This window comes from Oncorhynchus mykiss, chromosome 2, assembly GCF_013265735.2.
Source record: "Oncorhynchus mykiss isolate Arlee chromosome 2, USDA_OmykA_1.1, whole genome shotgun sequence".
Classification (NCBI taxonomy): Eukaryota; Metazoa; Chordata; class Actinopteri; order Salmoniformes; family Salmonidae; genus Oncorhynchus; species Oncorhynchus mykiss.
In genome coordinates, this window is record NC_048566.1 from 64,271,743 (window position 1) to 64,287,461 (window position 15,719).

At 46.5% G+C, this 15,719-nt stretch overlaps 1 protein-coding gene across 2 annotated transcripts in view; it reads left to right on the plus strand.

The window, feature by feature from the left end:
- The window catches only part of LOC110493669 (A disintegrin and metalloproteinase with thrombospondin motifs 20), a 128,606-nt gene that overhangs the window by 20,985 nt on the left and 91,902 nt on the right, over positions 1–15,719 (plus strand). Inside the window, exons 4-8 of one of the 2 annotated variants that reach the window (XM_036952909.1) lie at positions 8,832–9,133; positions 12,167–12,250; positions 12,593–12,717; positions 12,833–12,873; positions 13,158–13,263. In XM_036952909.1, the coding sequence (XP_036808804.1) occupies positions 8,832–9,133; positions 12,167–12,250; positions 12,593–12,717; positions 12,833–12,873; positions 13,158–13,263 (658 nt within the window). Of the gene's footprint in view, positions 1–8,831; positions 9,134–12,166; positions 12,251–12,592; positions 12,718–12,832; positions 12,874–13,157; positions 13,264–15,719 lie in introns of those variants that run through there. The other variant, XM_036952911.1, reaches the window with a different exon arrangement.

Consider the following 15,719-nt stretch of genomic DNA (forward strand, 5'->3'; position numbering starts at 1 on the left):
TCTGTTATTAAAAAGGTAAAATATTTAACCCCTCCCGTCACAAATGGTTCTGGTTTGAACCTTTACACAGGGGTTCCTCGAAAACAGCTTTCAGAGGGCAGTTTTCAGAACTCTGAAAGGTTCTTCCAGGCCCCATTACTTCTAAGAGTGTAGGGCTGGACTGCAATGTCATTATGTGTTGGGCTGCGTTGCTAGTATGAGTTACTGCTGTAGTTATCTGGAACAGGGGATTTATGGATGTTTAATTATGTTTTATAAACATCTGGCAGAGGTTTTTCATAAATGTTTGATAAATATCTCTACATGTTTTATAGTTTTTTAATTGAGAGATAAATTCCCCTATTTTGGGTTTTGTCAGAGAATACTTTTAGTCCTCTGAGTGAATCGGGCCAGGGCCAGCCCAAACAATTCTTCTCACAGTGTAAGTAGCAGTTCACCGGCCAGTGAGAGAGGGGATTTGACTGTAAGGCGAATTCGGAAAGGTTTTGTATAGCTAATCTAATGTGATTTAAAGGCTATTATTACGTTGGCCATATTTCCTCCTCTTGCTCCTCAACTTACTGTATTCCACTTCCACCCTATTCACTTCTCACTTCACACTACATAGAAACATCAAAAGGTCTAGTCCACCCTTTCTCCTTCTCCACAATGCGGGATTGTTCGCTCCGCAGTGAGAAATCTGTCTGGTGGCGTTCTGGAGCTCTCTTTCGCTCTAGTTCCTGGAAAAAGAGGCCTTCGCCACGGCTCAGCGGCCTCAGCTGCTGTGTGGATGGGCAGTGGGCACCGGCTGATGGGCTTGGCGCTGACACAGGCGCCTGCCGCTGGCACGGGGTAGGGCATCACGGCGGCAGGAGCTGTGTGCCGTTGTGCCAGGGTGTCACGCTCCATCTCGTGTGCCCACTGCGCCAGGGGCATCACTCGAATGATCTTGGAGTTTTCCTTTTCTTTTTCGCTCCCTCTCTTAAACCCTCTCTATCGTCCTTACAGTCTCTTTCTGTCTTGGTGGTTTGATAGAGTAGCTGGTGGGTGCTCAGACCACAAGGTGACCCTCACTATGACAGGGTTACCCAGAGGTAGTGCTGAGTGATTAACCAAAACGTTGGTTAATTTTCATTTTTTAAACAACTAATTGACCAACGTTGGTTCAGTTATTTGAGTGCCGTTCGTTTTCTCTGTGAGCTCAATGCACAGTTTCTCTAGAGATATATCAGATCAAGCCCGAACTGTGCGATGAGAGGTTACAGTTTCCAACAGGCCAATATTCTACCTAGTTTATTGCAGAAAATGTGGTAATTAACTACAATGACCATAATATATTATGCGCCTACTGGTACGGTCTGGGGGAAGAAGACACAGAAGAACGTGCGACCGAGAGGGATAGAGAGTAGTTGCTTCGCAGGGTATCTCTACCTGAAAATACATGATCTAAGTGATTGATAGTTGGTACTCAGCAGTCATAAAAGTATGCCTTATTTACTTTGAAGAACTACAATCTAGTGATTTTGTCAGACAGCAGGCAGCAGCTCTATAGAGATGAGATGATGACTTGGAATGAAATTAATAAAAGTCATCAAATAAACTACTAAACTACAACTGAAATATTTTATGAAGGTACAGTAATGTGAATAAATGATGGTTAATAAGTGATAGGCAGTAATGGGCAGTCACTGCCATCATGGGACTTTGATGAATTGTTTTATTCAGTGTTGTTACAGCATTAAAGCCACATTTAATGTGAAAAATAACCCAAATTGAAAGCCGTTATTATTTTTTTGTAGTCGAACCAAAACCCGACCAACCTCAAAAGGCACGAATCGCTCAGCACTAACCAGAGGTAAACAGTGTATAGCATATGTAGTAACTTCCTCATCCGGATACTGAAGTAAAAGGCAACTGGTAGGAAATCAAGTGTGTTGTGTTATAAATTGTCTATTGCCATGGATGCCTGGCAGACACATTACGATATAGTATTGTATTTTGATGCAGTCTCAGTACTGATCTCAGTGCAGGACAACAACATGATAAAGAATGAATATAACCAGTTAACTGCTCATTCCGGCAGCTCCTTGGATCACAGTCTTCTAGTCTTCCCCTTTCTCTCTGATTGGACGGTTTGTCTGGCCATAGAGATTGGTCTTACCTCAGCTGTGAGGCAGCAGAAAAATTGCAAGTCCTCATTCCGAGTCAGACATCTCAGCACATGTGGCTAGAAATCAGCTCAAATGCGGAAAACCTGATGCGTGGTGTACTTTTCAACATACAGTACCAGTCAAAAGTTTGGACACACCTACTCATTCAAGGGTTTTGAAAACCAAATGGGATGGCGTATCGCTGCAGAATGCTGTGGTAGCCATGCTGGTTAAGAGTGCCTTGAATTTACAAAGACACGGCTGTTGGAACCAAAAATCTCAAATTTGGACTCATCAGACCAAAGAACAGATTTCCACCAGTCTAATGTCCATTGCTCGTGTTTCTCGGCCTAAGCAAGTCTCTTCTTCTTATTGGTGTCCTTTAGTAGTGGTTTCTTTGCAGCAATTTGACCAGGAAGGCCTGATTCACGCAGTCTCCTCAGAACAGTTGATTTTGAGATGTGTCTGTTACTTGAACTCTGAGTCACGGGTGTCGTTGGAAGTAGACCAAAGTGCAGCGTGGTGAGCGTACATTTTCTTTTATTATAAGATGTCGCCAACAAAACAACAAACAAAAGAAACAACCGTGACGCTTACAGGGCTAAGTGCCACAAAAAAGTTAACTACCAACACTGAAAGGAGGGAAAAAGGGCTACCTAAGTATGATTCCCAATCAGAGACAACGATAGACAGCTGTCCCTGATTGAGAACCATACTCGGCCGAAACATAGAAATAAAGAAACCTAGAAAACAAAAAATAGAATGCACACCCCACATCACACCCTGACCTAACCAAATAGAGAAATAAAACGGCTCTCTAAGGTCAGGGCGTGACAGTAACCCCCCCCCCCCCCCCCACAAAGGTGCGGACTCCGGCCGCAAAACCTGAACCTATAGGGGAGGGTCCGGGTGGGCATCTATCCACGGTGGCGGCTCTGGTGCGGGACGTAGACCCCGCCTCACCGCTGGCTCACCCCGCTTTGGTGGCGCCTCTGGTGTGGGGACCCTCGCCGCAGGCCCCGGACTGGGGACCCTCGTTGTGGGCCCCGAACTGGGGACCCTCGTTGCGGGCCCCGGACTGGGCATCCTCGCTGCGGGCCACGGACTGGGCATCCTCGTTGCGGGCCCCGGACTGGAGGTCGTCGCTGGAGGCTCCGGACTGGAGGCCGTCGCTGGAGGCTCCGGACTGGAGGCCGTCGCTGGAGGCTCAGGACTGGAGACCGTTGTTGGAGGCTTCTTGCCATGACTCCTCACTGGAGGCTTCATGCCATGGATCATCACTGGAGGCTTCTTGCCATGGATCATCACTGGAGGCTTCTTGCCATGGATCATCACTGGAAGCTTCTTCCCATGGATCACCACTGGAGGCCTCATTCGTGCAGCAGGCACAGGACTCACCAGACTGGAGAGACACACAGGAGGCCTGGTGCGTGGGGCGGGCATCGGATACACTGGGGCGAAGGCACACTGGCGGTCTCGAGCACAGAGCTGGCACAACCCGTTCTGGCTGGATGACCACTTCCACCCGGCAAATGCGGGACGCTGGTACAGAGTACACCGGCCTGTGAATGCTCACTCAAGACACCGTGCACATCACCCCATAACACGGTGCCTGACCAGTCACATGCTCCCCGCGGTAAGCACAGAGAGTTGGCTCAGGTCTAAACTCCGACTCCGCCAATCTCCCCGTGTACCCCCCCCCCCCCCCCACACACACACACATTTTGGGGGGGGGGGCTGCCTCTCGTGCCTGCTTCGCTGACTTGCCTCCTCATATCGCCACCGCTCTGCCTTAGCTGCCTCCATCTCCTCCCTCGGACGGCGATACTCCCCGGCCTGCGTCCAGTGACCTTTCCGTCCAGGATCTCCTCCCATGTTCAGGAGTCCTCTTTACCACGCTGCTTGGTCTTTGGTGATGGGTAATTCTGTCACGGCCGTCAAAAGAAGTGGACCAAAGTGCAGCAAGGTGAGCGTAGATTTTCTTTTATTATAAGATGTCGCCAACATAACAACAAACGAAAGAAACAACCGTGACGCTTACAGGGCTAAGTGCCACAAACAAAGTTAACTACCAACACTGAAAGGAGGGAAAAAGGGCTACCTAAGTATGATTCCCAATCAGAGACAACGATAGACAGCTGTCCCTGATTGAGAACCATACCCGGCCAAAACACAGAAATAAAGAAACCTAGAAAACAAAAAATAGAATGCCCACCCCACATCACACCCTGACCTAACCAAATAGAGACATAAAACGTCTCTCTAAGGTCAGGGCGTGACACTCTGTGAAGCATTGATTTGGGCTGCAATCTGAGGTGCAGTTAACTCTAATCAACTTATCCTCTGCAGCAGAGGTAACTCTGGGCCAGTTTAATCATAGCGCTTGATGTTTTTTGCGACTGCACTTGAAGAAACGTTCAAAGTTTTGGAAATGTTCTGCATTGACTGACCTTCATGTCTTCAAGTATTGATGGACTGTCATTTCTCTTTGCTTTTTTGATCTGTTCTTGACATAATTTGGACTTGGTCTTTTATCAAATAGGGCTATCTTCTGTATACTTTGTCACAACACAACTGATTTTATTTATTTTAATTTAATTTGACCGTTATTTTACCAGGTAACCTGACTGAGAACACATTCTCATTTACAGCAATGACCTGGGGAATAGTTACAGGGGAGAGGAGGGGGATGAATGAGCCAATTGTAAGCTGGGGATGATTAGGTGACTGTGATGGTGTGAGGGACAGCTTGGGAATTTAGCCAGGACACCGGGGTTAACACCCCTACTCTTGCGATAAGTGCCATGGGATCTTTAGTGACCACAGAGAGTCAAAACACCCGTTTAACATCCCATCCGAAAGATGGCACCCTACACAGGGCAGTGATTGACTCGAATACAATTAGAAGGAAAGAAATTCCATAAATTAACTTTTAACAAGGCACACCTGTTAATTGAAATGCATTCCAGGTGACTACCTCGTGAAGCTGGTTGAGAGAATGCCAAGAGTGTGCAAAGCTGTCATCAAGGCAAAGGATGGCTACTTTGAAGAATCTCAAAAATAAAATATATTTTGATTCGTTTAACACTTTTTTTGGTTACTACATGACTCCATACGTGTTATTTCATAGCTTTGATGTATTCACTATTATTCTAAAAATGTAGAAAATAGTAAAAATGAAGACAAACCCTGGAATGAGTATGTGTGTCCAAACTTGACTGGTACTGTACATATCCCTGGCCATCCACTTAATCCATCCAGATACGTTGTTGATCTTGGACCAAAACATTGCAGTCATGTCATGCATGCTCTCTTTACTCTCTCTGCTCTTGAATGCTTTTTGTTAATGTGATACCAATATTTCCTTCCGTAGTAGCACGTTGTCTTTGACTGAGATGGTCCATTATTTCAGAAGTGGGGAAGGGTTGGGTTGGGTTGGTGGTGTGTACGACCCTCTGCAGCTGTACTCTACTGCTGCACTCTATCTCCCAAACAATGTAGCCTCTTGTGGGCAGCCGGGAGCTTGCCTGAGCGGAAAGTGAAGCCCCCCACAGTCCCAAAACCCTGGCCCTAGCTTCTCTTCCCTGGTGCTGTTGTGCCTCAACAGCAAAGTATCCCAGGACTGCCCTGTTCTCAGACAAAATAGATATGCATAATTAAGCTCTCTCCCTTCCTTTACCTCCACAGGTTGGCCTCAGGGTGCTTTCCTACATCCTTCTTATCCTCTCTTACTCTCTCCTCCTCCCTTTCTCTCTCTCTCTCTCTCTCTCTCTCTCTCTCTCTCTCTCTCTCTCTCTCTGTCTCTCTCTCTCTCTCTCTCTCTCTCTCGCTCTCTCTCTCTCTCTCTCTCTCTCTCGTTGTCTCTCTCTCTTTCTGTCTCTCACTCTCTTTCTCTTTGTGTCTCTCTCTCTCTTTGTGTCTCTCTCTCTCTCTCTCTCTTTGTCTCGCTCTCTCTCTCTCTCGCTCTCTTTGTCTCTCTCTCTCTCTCGCTCTCTTTGTCTCTCTCTCTCTCTCTCTCTCTCTCTGTCTTTCTCTCTCACTCTCTCTCTCTCTCTTTGTGTCTCTCTCTCTCTGTCTCTCTCTCTCTCTTTCTCTTTGTGTGTCTCTCTCTCTTTGTGTGTGTGTGTCTCTCTCTCTCTCTCTGTGTCTCTCTCTCTTTGTGTCTATATCTGTCTCTCTCTCTCTCTCTCTTTGTCTCTCTCTCTCTCTCTTTGTGTCTCTCTCTCTCTCTCTTTGTGTCTCTCTCTCTCTTTGTGTCTCTCTCTGTCTCTCTGTCTCTCTTTCTATTTGTGTCTCTCTCTCTCTCTCTTTGTGTGTCTCTCGCTCTCTCTCTCCTTGTCTCGCTCTCTCTCTCTCACTCTCTTTGTCTCTCTCTCTCTCTGTCTATATATCTCTCTCTCTCTTTCTCTCTCTCTCTCTCTCTCTCTCTTTGTGTCTCTCTCTCTCTTTGTGTCTCTCTCTCTCTCTCTCTTTGTCTCGCTCTCTCTCTCGCTCTCTTTGTCTCTCTCTCTCTCTCTGTCTATATATCTCTCTCTCTCTCTCGCTCTCTCTGTCTCTCGTTGTGTCTCTCTCTCTTTCTGTCTCTCACTCTCTTTCTCTTTGTGTCTCTCTCTCTCTTTGTGTCTCTCTCTCTCTCTCTCTTTGTCTCTCTCGCTCTCTCTCTCTCTCGCTCTCTTTGTCTCTCTCTCTCTCTCGCTCTCTTTGTCTCTCTCTCTCTCTCTCTCTCTCTCTCTGTCTTTCTCTCTCACTCTCTCTCTCTCTCTCTTTGTGTCTCTCTCTCTCTGTCTCTCTCTCTCTCTTTCTCTTTGTGTGTCTCTCTCTCTTTGTGTGTGTGTGTCTCTCTCTCTCTCTCTCTCTGTGTCTCTCTCTCTTTGTGTCTATATCTGTCTCTCTCTCTCTCTCTCTCTCTTTGTCTCTCTCTCTCTCTTTGTGTCTCTCTCTCTCTCTTTGTGTCTCTCTCTCTCTTTGTGTCTCTCTCTGTCTCTGTCTCTCTTTCTATTTGTGTCTCTCTCTCTTTCTCTTTGTGTCTCTCTCTCTCTTTCTCTTTGTGTCTCTCTCTCTCTTTGTGTCTCTCTCTCTCTCTCTCTCTCTTTGTCTCGCTCTCTCTCTCGCTCTCTTTGTCTCTCTCTCTCTCTCACTCTCTCTCTCTCTCTCGCTCTCTCTGTCTCTCGTTGTGTCTCTCTCTCTTTCTGTCTCTCACTCTCTTTCTCTTTGTGTCTCTCTCTCTCTTTGTGTCTCTCTCTCTCTCTCTTTGTCTCGCTCTCTCTCTCTCTCGCTCTCTTTGTCTCTCTCTCTCGCTCTCTTTGTCTCTCTCTCTCTCTCTCTCTCTGTCTTTCTCTCTCACTCTCTCTCTCTCTGTTTGTGTCTCTCTCTCTGTGTCTCTCTCTCTCTCTTTCTCTTTGTGTGTCTCTCTCTCTTTGTGTGTGTGTGTCTCTCTCTCTCTCTCTGTGTCTCTCTCTCTTTGTGTCTATATCTGTCTCTCTCTCTCTCTCTCTTTGTCTCTCTCTCTCTCTTTGTGTCTCTCTCTCTCTCTCTTTGTGTCTCTCTCTCTCTTTGTGTCTCTCTCTGTCTCTCTGTCTCTCTTTCTATTTGTGTCTCTCTCTCTCTCTCTTTGTGTGTCTCTCGCTCTCTCTCTCCTTGTCTCGCTCTCTCTCTCTCACTCTCTTTGTCTCTCTCTCTCTCTCTGTCTATATATCTCTCTCTCTCTTTCTCTCTCTCTCTCTCTCTCTCTCTTTGTGTCTCTCTCTCTCTTTGTCTCTCTTTTTCTCTCTCTCTCTCTCTCTCTCTCTCTCTCTCTGTCTCTCTCTCTCTCTATTTGTGTCTCTCTCTGTCTCTCTGTCTTTCTCTCTCTCTCTCTCTCTCTAGGTTGTCCTAAGGGTTCTTTTCTATTTTCCTCCTATTCTCTCCCTCTCTTTACCTTCCCTGTCATCATGGTAAAGGAATCTCACACTGACTGAGCTCTGCTGTGCTACACGTGCAGTTCATCTGAGGTCCACCTAACAGAGGAAAGGGTTGGAAGTGATGCCAATGGACTACATGTAGCCAGAGAATATGGCTGCTTTCCAGGTCTATGGCTGCTTTTTTAAGGTCTTTCTCCTTTGGCCTGAATATAACAGTCTCAACGTCTGAATCTAGTATCTGTTACATTTCAGCTGTACTGTTCTGTTCAACTTATCCTCCCTTAGTGGCCCTTTCATTTGCTGTGACATACGGGCTGTGGTTTAAGTGAAGTGATTTAACTTCATGCTCTTGTGTGGAGGGCCCCTGTTGAATGCAGAGACAGCAGTAGAAATAGTGGGGTTTTCTGTGTTTGTAGAAGTCGAATTTGAAGCTCAGGGGTGCAGCTTCTCTGACCTTCATCTCTAACCCTCAGACCTCTGTTACTGACCCTATGTCGCTCGCTACAACTTCTCTTCAGAACCTTGAACGTTTTTTGGGGTTTTAAGTCCAATATGTGGTGATTACTGTATGTCAGTGGAATGTGGCTAAGCTGAGGCCTTTAGCTTCAGACATGTAATACTGTGGAATGAAAATGCCAGTAGATGTCAAATAAAAGATGTATGTCCGGTATTCATTTTGTTTGTATTCTATAAATAATTTAACGTGTTCCACTATTTACACTCAGGTCCTAGTCTGTTCCTATTATCACAAGACCTTCAACCCGATTATTCTCCTCTGTTACTCTGTTCTATTGTCCGACAGAGGAAGGATCGGAAAGGCCAGTTGTCAATCTTCAGAGCGATAGGAGTATGGGAGAAGAGTTGGATTCCCTGAGAGATAGAATGGACATCCACCACACCGGCTACGAGATAGACCACACGACAGAACATCACGTAGGCAACCACACCACCAACTCTTCAGACCCCCGTCACAGAGCCTCGTCCAGGCAGAAAAGGTTCCTCTCGTACCCCCGCTACGTGGAACTGATGCTGACTGCTGACGTCAAGATGGCGCGCCACCACGGACGCAACCTCGAGCACTACATCCTAACAATCATGTCAGTAGTAAGTAAAATATTTTTTTTATTATGAAAAACACATTGTTAAATCTAGATGTGTTCGTTGCTGTAACTTACTCGGATTTCAGGAAATGTGACTTTTCTGTGGTACAAAGTAATTTACTTATTGGTTAATGATATTGGTGTCTGGTTGGTAGCTTGGTTGACTTTTTACTGTACCCTGTTTTCATTATCTAAGGATAACAGTTTTCACCTGCAATCATTACCCCTCTTTGTTAATCAATGTCAAGATCACTCTTGTGTCTCCCAATTTGTTGAGTATATATTATACTACACTGTAATGGTCTGTTTGGGTTTTGCCCATTAGTTTTCAGCCATGTGGATTGAGGTTTAACCCATGAACTATGTTTTACACAAAGGAGATGCATACAGTATTGTTCAGTGTGTCACTCATAAAGTAGAGAGACACAACACCCTGGAAGCATTGACTTGGAGAATTCTGCCAAATGATACAACTTGGATTTGTGTTTACCTGTATGTAAACAGTATGTTGGATCCCTAAGAATGCAAGACAGAAATGCTGATAGACAATTTTCTCTTCCTAATGTTAACCTGATAGCAAGCTCTCCTGGACAGTCAAGAGATGTGGCTCATAAGGGGGTTCAATAAGCTGACTCAACTCTTTATGATCTTATTGGCTTTTAGTTTGGTTAACATTACTACATGCTGGGGTTACCTCAGGGTTAACATTACTACATGCTGGGTTTACCTCAGGGTTAACATTACTACATGTTGGGGTTTACCTCAGGGTTAACATTACTACATGCTGGGGTTACCTCAGGGTTAACATTACTACATGCTGGGGTTACCTCAGGGTTAACATTACTACATGCTGGGTTTACCTCAGGGTTAACATTACTACATGCTGGGGTTTACCTCAGGGTTAACATTACTACATGCTGGGTTTACCTCAGGGTTAACATTACTACATGCTGGGGTTACCTCAGGGTTAACATTACTACATACTGGGGTTACCTAAGGGTTAACATTACTACATGCTGGGGTTACCTCAGGGTTAACATTACTACATACTGGGGTTACCTCAGGGTTAACATTACTACATACTGGTGTTACCTCCGGGTTAACATTACTACATGCTGGGGTTACCGCAGGGTTAACATTACTACATGCTGGGGTTACCTCAGAGTTAACATTACTACATGCTGGGGTTACCTCAGGGTTAACATTACTACATACTGGGGTTAACTCCGGGTTAACATTACTACATGCTGGGGTTACCTCCGGGTTAACATTACTACATGCTGGGGTTACCTCCGGGTTAACATTACTACATGCTGGGGTTACCTCAGGGTTAACATTACTACATGCTGGGGTTACCTCAGGGTTAACATTACTACATGCTGGGGTTACCTCAGGGTTAACAACCCAAACACACAAATACAAATATGTATTTGGAAACACATGGGCCTCTGCATTAGCCCTTAAAGACATAATGAATGACCCTATGGCCGTACACACAAACATTTTCACACATACAGATGCCGTATCTTAATTTTATCATCTTGTTGTTTCAGGAATTTTCCTGCATATCGGGTAATGCAAACTTATAGTGTATTCAAGGTTTAAAAAGGCTTCTAAAGTTTGTAATTTCTACTTGAAAATTGCAGACTTTATTTGCCCCAACAAAATGTCCATGAAATATAATCCACATAATAATGCACATTTCCTGTTGTTGCAGGATAATTTTCCTGCTGTAGCAAACTGGTTCAAATTAAGATCCTACATCTGTACACACACACAAACACACACACACGTACGTGCATACACACACATGCACACAGCTGTCGAAGAAAAACCTGTCAAGGCCACTCAATCAAAAAGACCTGCCACGCTCCGGCCAAACCAACAGAAACCAGACCCAGCATTTTAAACAAGAACAGGGAAATCAGCCAAGACTGATCCGTCATCGTCATGGTGACAGCACGTTGTGCCTGTTAGTGGAGAAGGGGGCTAATGGGTGGGCTGCTAGCCCTCTGATATGATGTCATTGTGTTTACACTGACCACAGAGACACATTCCTCCAGTGTATCACAGCCTTGATTGTCTGTCCACTTATGTACCAGTGTGAAGCCGTAGTTTAGGCTACAGCACACAGTCGGGGTCTATCCCCCTGTCTATCTTTCTATCAGTCTGTCCCCCTGTCTGTCCGCCTGCCTGCCTGCCTGCCTGTGTAGCCCCCTGTCTATCTTTCTATCAGTCTGTCCCCCTGTCTGTCCCCCTGTCTGCCCGCCTGCCAGCCTGCCTGCCTGCCTGCCTGCCTGCCTGCCTGCCTGCCTGCCTGCCTGCCTGCCTGCCTGCCTGCCTGCATGCCTGCCTGCCTGCCTGCCTGCCTGTCTGCCTGTCTGTCTGTCTGTCTCTCTCGCTCTGTCTCTCTCGCTCTTTCTCTCTCGCTCTTTCTCTCTTGCTCTTTCTCTCTTGCTCTTTCTCTCTTTCTCTCTTGCTCTTTCTCTCTGTCTCTGACTCTCTCTCTCTGTCTCTCTCTCTCTATCTCTCTCTCTCTCTCTCTCACTCTGTCTCTCTCTGTCTCTCTTGCTCTTTCGCTCTGTCTCTCTCTCTCTCTCCTTCTCTCTTGCACCCTTCCTCTCTCTCTCTCTCATGCGCTCTCTCTCCCCCTACCAGAGGAGGTATCTGCTTCACTCAGCCCCCCAGGCACTGACAAGCTAAATGTTTATAGAGGGCTAATGAGTTCCTGTCAGAGCTCTGTTAGGATAGCCCCAGGAGGATAGTGACCCACACTGACAGGGCTGAACCAAAAGAAAGGCACACAAAACTGTTTTGTCCAAGGAGCGGTGGGATACACACAAGTCAAGCGTTGCTGAAATTTTTACATTTTGTTAAAATGTCAACTCCCCCCTGAAGGAATACAAATATTTTTGAACATGGTCTCTAGACCTACTCTCATTCAAAGTAATAATCATCTTCGCATTAGTCCGTGTTGTCTGCTTTGTACCCTTAGTAGACATTTGCGTTTCTTGCCTGTGTGTTCATCTTGTCACAGGTTGCTGCGGTCTACAGCGACCCAAGTGTAGGAAACCTCATCAACGTCATGATTGTCAAGCTGATCGTCATCCACAATGAACAGGTGAGAACAGGCGCTGAGGGCCGCAGTGAGTGAGTACCCCCTGAGGCAGCTGACGTCAGCCTCTCTCTGTGGCCCTTCAGAAGGACACTGCACTCAGAGGAAAGCCTCAAGAGAAATCTCCTCAGAGAAAAGGATGCTACTATCCTGTGCTACTACCACAGCTGTGATTCAACTAGGACTGACTGAGGGGCATTCCGCACATGGCCTTGTAATGGCAGATAACTCAGATGAAAATACTTGACACTTTCAGATACATGTTTACATTTTGTAGTTTTATTTTATTCTTTTAGCGAGGAACACCTGTTCAAATCCTCACCCCTGTCTCTATGTAATCTCTCACAGGATGGGCCCTCGATCAATTTCAATGCTGCTACTACCCTCCACAACTTCTGTGTCTGGCAACAGACCCAAAATGTCCAGGACGACAGTCACCCTTCCCACCACGACACTGCACTCCTCATAACAAGGTGCTTACTGCTATTTCACCTTTGAACTGTACTGTCTCACTACCCTAACACACACACAGCTGCATGGAGATGATGAATAATGGTGTCCTTTGCTTGTGCTTGTGTCTTCTCACAGGGAAGACATCTGCCGAGCGAAAGACAAGTGTGACACATTGGGTAAACAAACGGCTTCACATTCAGATTCAACTGTGCCCACTTCACCTTCAGTGACTCCGGGTTAACGTTCCACCACTGTTTCAATGTTTCAGCTAATATACAATAATGAGTTTATTTCAGGAGCTCATATAGTGACTGATTGGAACGGTGTAATGAGAGGGAGGATGGAGGGTAGTACTGGTCTCTCTTGTGAAACAGAAGTTTGACGGCTTAATCGCCTGTAGCGGTGGAAGGCTTTTTTTCCCTCCGCCCATTCAAGCCGCTGTGTATTGGTGACCTTCCAGGGCTGGCGGAGCTGGGGACCATGTGTGACCCGTACCGGAGCTGCTCCATCAGCGAAGAGAACGGACTCAGCGCTTCATTCACCATCGCTCACGAGCTGGGCCATGTGTAAGTTACTGGTGTGCAGTTCGCGAACGATTCCTTCTTTTTGAGCAACTCTTTTTAGCTGACTTCGAGAGTCATGATTCATTTTACCAAGTGACTCGTTCATTTTAGTCGTTTGTTTGACCTGCTGGCTGGCCGAAATGAAACCTTCAGCAGGATTATTACGCACTCCCCCAGCTCAGCGGCTCCAGAGACGTGCTCCGACCACCAACCACCACCATAGATCATGTTGCGGGCAGCATAGAGAAGGCAAAAGACACGTAGAACTGATAATTGATCTCATGGTGCAAGAATGAATGTAATTCATTGATTGTTGAATGTTATCGATTGACACAGCTTTGTAGAACCAAGACACAGCCTACACAGCCTGCCTCTGCTCAACAAACTCGAGAACGAATCGTTTGGGGGGCTGCTGCAGTTTGCGAACAGTACAGTATGTGCTTATCTCCCTCGCGACAGTCAAGAGTTGTTCACAATCTAGTCCAGTTGCGGCCACAACTAGACCTCGTTTTAAGGTATCAAGAAATAATCTTATTTGTATCCCTAGCCATCACAAATGTACATGGTTTGAAGCACACTTTTGTAAGTCTCAGTCACAAATGACAGCTTCATAAAGAGCCCTATGATAAATGAGAAGCTTTTAGAATCATGAGTATTTCAAGTTTTTAGTTCATTGTTTGCTGGTAAGGGGGTCCTGCACGCTCCAGGCATTACTGGATCAAATGAACAAAATTAGTTGAATGATTTTTTATTTTTTTAACTGAAGGAGTTGAAAAGATCTTAATCAGTAAAAAGAGTCGAACTCCCTATCACTAGTGTAAGTACATTCTACCCCCCTCAACCCCCTGGCCCCTCCTGGGCCTACCTCTCGGGGCCCCTGGAGCCTGCCCCCTCCTGGGCCTACCTCTCGGGGCCCCTGGGGCCTGCCCCCTCCTGGGCCTACCTCTCGGGGCCCCTGGGGCCTGCCCCCTCCTGGGCCTACCTCTTGGGCCCCCCACACAACAAAAGCCCTATTATCCTGGGTGTGCATGTGCATGCAGGTGCAAAACATAATAAAGGAAAAAAAGAGGTTTAATAACATGCTAGCCTTAATTTCCTAGTGTAGTGCCCTGAGTTAAAGGGATACTTCAGGATTTTGGCAATGATGCCCTTTATCTACTTCCCTAGAGTCAGATTAACTTGTGGATACCATTTGTATATCTCCGTGTCCAGTATGAAGGAAGTTAGAGGTAGTTTTACGAGCCAATGCTAACTAGCATTAGCGCAATGACTGGAAGTAGCAGATACCAGTAATTGCGCTAGCGCTAGTTAGCAACATCCTTCAAACTACAAAATTCCGAAGTATCCCTTTAAACCTGTAGGTGTTCCAGCTTTGTAGAGGCAGCCAGGGGGATGAGGAGGAGCTGGAGCTGAAAGCCACTGCTGCCTGGGCTTTAGATGTGGTGGACCGGGGGGCAGCCATTGCTTTCAACTAGGCGTCGAGATGGAAGGTGGTCATTGTAGGGACAAGTACATGTACATACATATTAAATCTATTTCATTTAGTGGGGACGGAGCACAATTCATTATCAAAGGCTGTATAATGTTGATTTTCAGGGACTGACTTGTCCACCAGCCTGTCCTAAACATTACCCCGTAAAGAAAGCTAACACTACCTGAACTGTGTAAAATAGAGCTCATCACAATGTGTTCATACTACACTGCATAATTACTGTGTAATAGCACTGTTATGATAACATTGGTCCCCGCTTAGGCTTGTTTCCACAACACACAGATGTCACCACATGTGTGAATGCAAAGAGAAGCCATATGAATAACCGCTTTGTGTCACAACATATGACCCAATCTCTCATAAGACTGCATGCATTCTAAACATTAGGCCCAAATCACCATGACAAACTGGGTATAAGTTATGAGGGTTGCAAACTGTCTTTAACTTCAACCCTCCCTCCCTCCCTCCCTCCCTCCCTCCCTCCCTCCCTCCCTCCCTCCCTCCCTCCCTCCCTCCCTCCCTCCCTCCCTCCCTCCCTCCCTCCCTCCCTCCCTCCCTCCCTCCCTGTCTCCTGCCTCCCCTGATCACTAAAAGTGACAGCTTTCCCTTCCAGCTACTCTGGCCAGTTGTTACTTGTTACACTCTAAAAAATGCTGGGTTGTTTGGTTGACCCAACCAGTGGGTTGTTTGGTTGACCCAACCGCTGGGTTGTTTGGTTGACCCAACCGCTGGGCTGTTTGGTTGACCCAACCGCTGGGTTGTTTGGTTGACCCAACCGCGGGGTTGTTTGGTTGACCCAGCCGCTGGGCTGTTTGGTTGACCCAACCGCGGGGTTGTTTGGTTGACCCAACCGCGGGGTTGTTTGGTTGACCCAACCGCGGGGTTGTTTGGTTGACCCAACCGCTGGGTTGTTTGGTTGACCCAACCGCTGGGTTGTTTGGTTGACCCAGCCGCTGGGTCGTTTGGT